At 34.0% G+C, this 6,747-nt stretch overlaps 1 protein-coding gene across 1 annotated transcript; it reads left to right on the forward strand.

Annotated features, from left to right (window-relative positions):
* Nucleotides 1–5,530: 5,530 nt before the first annotated feature.
* LOC123275245 lies at nucleotides 5,531–6,534 on the forward strand. The gene is made up of 2 exons (XM_044743228.1): nucleotides 5,531–5,675; nucleotides 5,750–6,534. The coding sequence occupies exons 1-2, from the start codon at nucleotides 5,666–5,668 to the stop codon at nucleotides 6,532–6,534; spliced, it is 795 nt and encodes a 264-aa protein (XP_044599163.1). The 5' UTR covers nucleotides 5,531–5,665.
* The last annotated feature ends 213 nt before the right edge of the window (nucleotides 6,535–6,747 follow it).

The raw sequence follows: 6,747 nt of genomic DNA on the forward strand, positions 1-6,747 counted from the left end.
ACTATATGGGTCATTCCACCAAATAAGAACATTTTTACGGGGCGATCCTCGTGGATTATGTTTAAAATTTATGGAGGTGTTCTCTATCATAAGACGAAAATTCCCTGAGAGTTTAGCTCTTAATACGCAGCGGTCTTGAAGTTATGATTTTTTGAAATTTTGGAAAAAATTTTTTTTCAACTTTTTCGTCAATTTTTCTGATATGAAAAACATTTTCAAACAAAATCGACAAACATTGTATTTTGTAGGAAAAATTCTCAGCTTTTAAATGAAAATATTTATTTTTTCATAAACTCATCAGAAGACCCTTAAAAATCAAATTAAAGTGGAGAAATTGATTTTTTTCGGTGTGCAGCCCAAAATTCTTCAAATTTGAATTTTTTTTCTGAAAGCTGAGAGTTTTTTACACAAAATATAGCGTTTTGCCAATGTGCATATTTTTTGTTTCGTCACAATTAAATTAAATGTTAGATTCACTATGCAGTAATATAATTCAGAATAGTAATATAATTTTCTCTTTAATACTAAAATTATAGTACTCAGAAATTTTGAACCACCTGCTTAAAAGATGAGTCTATACTTCGTCACTTATCTTGCAGATGGCGCTCACAACTCCCTCTATTGACTTTCATTTTGTGATTCTTTCTTGAGCGATTTCTTTTCGGATCGTTTGTTCTTAACAAAAATATAATTGCTCAAGTTTTTAAGTAATAATTATTGCGTTACTTTGATATTTCATCACCATGAGTAAACGTATACGGTCAGTAAATTGTTGTAATCCATTCAATGAGTCACGTAAGTAACTAATACAGTGCACTTGACCTCTTATTTATAACCTCTACGTAGAACCAATTAAATTAATGGCCTTGTGTTTAATATTGACTTTTGACATCTAATTAAACGAAACTTTTAGATAAAAAAGGAGTTAAAGATTTAAGAAAATTTCCCGACGAAGATCGTTGGAAATTTCCTGACTTAGATGACACTTCAATGTTATTTGTGCCTTGTCGATTCCGTGTCAAAGAATATATTCCGCCGGCATCAGAGGAAGAGGAAATTATTTCAAGTTAAATTAGTGTTGAAAGTCTGAGTATATCAGCCGAAATTTGTACTCAAGGAAGCAGTTTATCTCGAACTGTCAGTAATTTTAGCGACAATCTATGTGATTACAATGATCATTCTTTAGAGCGATTTTTGAAAATTCCTCTTATTGAAAAAGACAGGTAAAAATTTTCTATTGATTAAGTTTTTCATTTACTGAGTGAAAACTTACTTAATTATTTTTCTATGCGTTTAATTTAAGGTTATATTCTGAAAAAAATTATGGAGTAAAAAAACTTGATGAGAGTTATGCTGCCCTAGAGAATAAGTTCCAATCACAATTTGGAATAGTACCTGAATCTACCTACAGAAAGATTAATCAAGATCATTGTTCCATGATAGCTAAAGTGAAGAAATTATATAACGCTGAAAGTGACAAGTAAATTTTTTTAACAATCGATCATTTTAAAATATCTTCATTTTTTCATATTATTACGATCGATCGTTTGCTTTACAGATCAATAAAAAAGAAGCTGCTTTCAATTTTACCCGACAGTTGGGAAGTCAGTCGTATAGCATCTGAATTTAACTGTTCTCGAAAAAAGGTACTGAATCTTAAAAATGATATCAGTGAATCGGAGAATGTTGATTTAGACTCTGGTGAAATGACTACTGATACTTTGAATCCCACAAAAGTTCGAGGCAATCGGCCGCTTAAGTTAGATGTAAAAAATAATAGTTTAAAAAAACTAAAAACACGCTTTTTATAGAAAACCAAACTAAAAAATAGAAAATAAATTTTAATAAATTTAAATTAAGAATAGTGTTAAAAATTTCAATAAATATAAATTAATAATAGTGTAAATAAAAAATGTATTTTATTTTAAAAAAAGCGTGGGGTGCATGGTGTCAATAGTTATAAATATTTTATTGACAGATATGAGTAGAGTGATTATCATTTTGATATCTTAAAAAGCACCCCACGCTTTTTTTAAAATAAAATACATTTTTTTATTTACACTATTATTAATTTATATTTATTGAAATTTTTAACACTATTCTTAATTTAAATTTATTAAAAATTTATTTTCTATTTTTAGTTTGGTTTTCTATAAAAGCGTGTTTTTAGTTTTTAAACTATTATTTATTTTTACTTTTAGTTTGGTTTATTTATAAAAGCGTGATTTTTAGTTTTTAAACTATTATTTGTTGATTATCAAAAATATTCAGGCGCGCAAATTACCCACGGAGAGTTACATACTGACATACTGACATACTGACATACAAGTGAAGCTAATAAAAAAAATAATTATTTATAAATATTATAAATACGGGGAATCAGAGTTCGATTTCGGAGAGCGAGCCTGAGAAACGGCTACCAGAACCAAGAAAGGCCGCAGGCGCGCAGATTACCCACGGAGAGTTACTGACATACTGACAAACTGACAAACAAACAAACTGACATACAAGTGAAGCTAATATAAAGCGTGTAAAAAACCTACGGAGGAAAACACCTGGTTTCGAAATATAACTTCGGGATGGTCATCAGAGGATTCCGGGTTGATGTACGGGTTTATCTGTGCCATTCCCGATGAAAACCTACGGAGGAAAACACCTGGTTTCGAAATATAACTTCGGGATGGTCATCAGAGGATTCCGGGTTGATGTACGGGTTTATCTGTGCCATTCCCGATGAAAACCTACGGAGGAAAACACCTGGTTTCGAGATATAACTTCGGGATGGTCATCAGAGGATTCCGGGTTGATGTACGGATTTATCTGTGCCATTCCCGATGAAAACCTACGGAGGAAAACACCTGGTTTCGAGATATAACTTCGGGATGGTCATCAGAGGATTCCGGGTTGATGTACGGGTTTATCTGTGCCATTCCCGATGAAAACCTACGGAAGAAAACACCTGGTTTCGAGATATAACTTCGGGATGGTCATCAGAGGATTCCGGGTTGATGTACGGGTTTATCTGTGCCATTCCCGATGAAAACCTACGGAGGAAAACACCTGGTTTCGAGATATAACTTCGGGATGGTCATCAGAGGATTCCGGGTTGATGTACGGGTTTATCTGTGCCATTCCCGATGAAAACCTACGGAGGAAAACACCTGGTTTCGAGATATAACTTCGGGATGGTCATCAGAGGATTCCGGGTTGATGTACGGGTTTATCTGTGCCATTCCCGATGAAAACCTACGGAGGAAAACACCTGGTTTCGAGATAGAACTTCGGGATGGTCATCAGAGGATGACTAGGAAGGTCATCACCTGGGTTCTAGGTTGATAATAATCAAAATTTAAATAATATCATTATGGTAGTCTCTTTATGCGAAGGAGAGTTACATACTGACAAACTGACAAACTGACAAACTGACAAACTGACAAACTGACATACAAGTGAAGCTAATAAAAAGCGTGTAAAAAACTTGTCATTGATTTTTATGAAAGCGAAGAAAACTCAAAACAATTAGCGGGCATGAAAGATTTTAAATCTGTGAAGGATTGTGATGGAAATCGAACTAGGGTACAAATAAATAATAGTTTAAAAAAACTAAAAACACGCTTTTTATAGAAAACCAAACTAAAAAATAGAAAATAAATTTTAATAAATTTAAATTAAGAATAGTGTTAAAAATTTCAATAAATATAAATTAATAATAGTGTAAATAAAAAAATGTATTTTATTTTAAAAAAAGCGTGAGGTGCATGGTGTCAATAGTTATAAATATTTTATTGACAGATATGAGTAGAGTGATTATCATTTTGATAATATCTTAGAAAGCACCCCACGCTTTTTTTAAAATAAAATACATTTTTTTTATTTACACTATTATTAATTTATATTTATTGAAATTTTTAACACTATTCTTAATTTAAATTTATTAAAATTTATTTTCTATTTTTTAGTTTGGTTTTCTATAAAAAGCGTGTTTTAGTTTTTTAAACTATTATTTATTTTACTTTAGTTTGGTTTATTTATAAAAGCGTGATTTTTAGTTTTTAAACTATTATTTGTTGATTATCAAAAATATTCAGGCGCGCAAATTACCCACGGAGAGTTACATACTGACATACTGACATACTGACATACAAGTGAAGCTAATAAAAAATAATTATTTATAAATATTATAAATACGGGGAATCAGAGTTCGATTTCGGAGAGCGAGCCTGAGAAACGGCTACCAGAACCAAGGAAGGCCGCAGGCGCGCAGATTACCCACGGAGAGTTACTGACATACTGACAAACTGACAAACAAACAAACTGACATACAAGTGAAGCTAATATAAAGCGTGTAAAAAACCTACGGAGGAAAACACCTGGTTTCGAAATATAACTTCGGGATGGTCATCAGAGGATTCCGGGTTGATGTACGGGTTTATCTGTGCCATTCCCGATGAAAACCTACGGAGGAAAACACCTGGTTTCGAAATATAACTTCGGGATGGTCATCAGAGGATTCCGGGTTGATGTACGGGTTCATCTGTGCCATTCCCGATGAAAACCTACGGAGGAAAACACCTGGTTTCGAAGTATAACTTCGGGATGGTCATCAGAGGATTAGGGTTGACGTACGGGTTTATCTGTGCCATTCCCGATGAAAACCTACGGAGGAAAACACCTGGTTTCGAGATATAACTTCGGGATGGTCATCAGAGGATTCCGGGTTGATGTACGGGTTTATCTGTGCCATTCCCGATGAAAACCTACGGAAGAAAACACCTGGTTTCGAGATATAACTTCGGGATGGTCATCAGAGGATTCCGGGTTGATGTACGGGTTTATCTGTGCCATTCCCGATGAAAACCTACGGAGGAAAACACCTGGTTTCGAGATATAACTTCGGGATGGTCATCAGAGGATTCCGGGTTGATGTACGGGTTTATCTGTGCCATTCCCGATGAAAACCTACGGAGGAAAACACCTGGTTTCGAGATATAACTTCGGGATGGTCATCAGAGGATTCCGGGTTGATGTACGGGTTTATCTGTGCCATTCCCGATGAAAACCTACGGAGGAAAACACCTGGTTTCGAAATATAACTTCGGGATGGTCATCAGAGGATTCCGGGTTGATGTACGGGTTTATCTGTGCCATTCCCGATGAAAACCTACGGAGGAAAACACCTGGTTTCGAGATATAACTTCGGGATGGTCATCAGAGGATTCCGGGTTGATGTACGGGTTTATCTGTGCCATTCCCGATGAAAACCTACGGAGGAAAACACCTGGTTTCGAGATAGAACTTCGGGATGGTCATCAGAGGATGACTAGGAAGGTCATCACCTGGGTTCTAGGTTGATAATAATCAAAATTTAAATAATATCATTATGGTAGTCTCTTTATGCGAAGGAGAGTTACATACTGACAAACTGACAAACTGACAAACTGACAAACTGACAAACTGACATACAAGTGAAGCTAATAAAAAGCGTGTAAAAAAGTTGATTCTTTGTAATTTAAAAGAATTGTACCAAAGCTTCAAAGCGCAATATAATTCAGTGGCAATCAGATTTTTTAAATTCGCTAGTTTGAGGCCTACTTATTGTATTCTTGCTGGAAGTAGTGGTACACATGTCGTATGTGTTTGTACTATTCATCAAAATGTAAAATTGATGTTAGAAGGTACTTGTGTATTTGACATTCTCTATAATTGTACTAAAACTAGTTATTAATTTTATTACATTTATTCCATTTAGGATGTAATTTTCCAAAATTTGCGAAAAACACCGATTGGGTTGTAGAATCTCAGCCAATTTACAAAAATTTATTAAATAAATTAGTTTGTAACAATCCAAAAGAATCGTGCTTTTCCAGAATGTGCAATAGTTGTCCAAATAATGAAGAAATCGCTGATTATTTTCGTGTGTCGTTTAAAGAATCTGATGTTAATGAAATCCAATATAAAATGTGGACATCAACAGACCGTTGTACTATTGTGAATGTTACTTCAGATTCCGAAGACTTCATCGAAACTTTAGTGACGCAACTTGATAAGCTTTTGAAACATGATTTTATTGCGAAAACACAAAGTCAATTTTTTTCTGATACAAAACTAAATTTAAAGAGCGGGGAATTCGCCGTAGTATTTGACTTTGCGGAAAATTATGCATTTGTTGTGCAGGAAGCAGCTCAAGGCTTTCATTGGAATAATGATCAAGCTACTATATTTCCAATGGTGATTTATTATAACGAAAATGATACTATTAAGCATTTGAGCTTTGTTGGTATTTCAGATTGTCTTAAGCACGACACAGTTTTAATTTATTTATTTCAAGAGCAATTGATTGCCTTTCTTAAAAAGAAGTTTGCTGTTATCAATACGATTTTTTACTTCTCTGATGGAGCTCCACAAAAATTCAAAAACAAGAAAGCATTTACAAACTTATGTTATCATTATGCTGACTTCGAAATCAACGCTGAGTGGCATTTTTTTGCAACTGCCTATGGCAAAACACCATGCGATGGTTTGCGGGTTCATTAAAACGATATGCTGCTAGAGCTTCATTACAAATGAACAATAAAGAGCATATACTGAAACCACAAGATTTGTTTTCCTGGGGAACGAAAAATTTTACAAGCGTTGACTTTACTTTTATAGCTAATGACGATTATTTAATAAAAAAAAATGTGTTAGTCGTACGATATTCTCAATCGAAAACGGTGAAAGGTACACAGTCATTACACACTTTTGTGC

This window comes from Cotesia glomerata, linkage group LG1 (assembly GCF_020080835.1).
Source record: "Cotesia glomerata isolate CgM1 linkage group LG1, MPM_Cglom_v2.3, whole genome shotgun sequence".
NCBI classification, from domain to species: Eukaryota; Metazoa; Arthropoda; class Insecta; order Hymenoptera; family Braconidae; genus Cotesia; species Cotesia glomerata.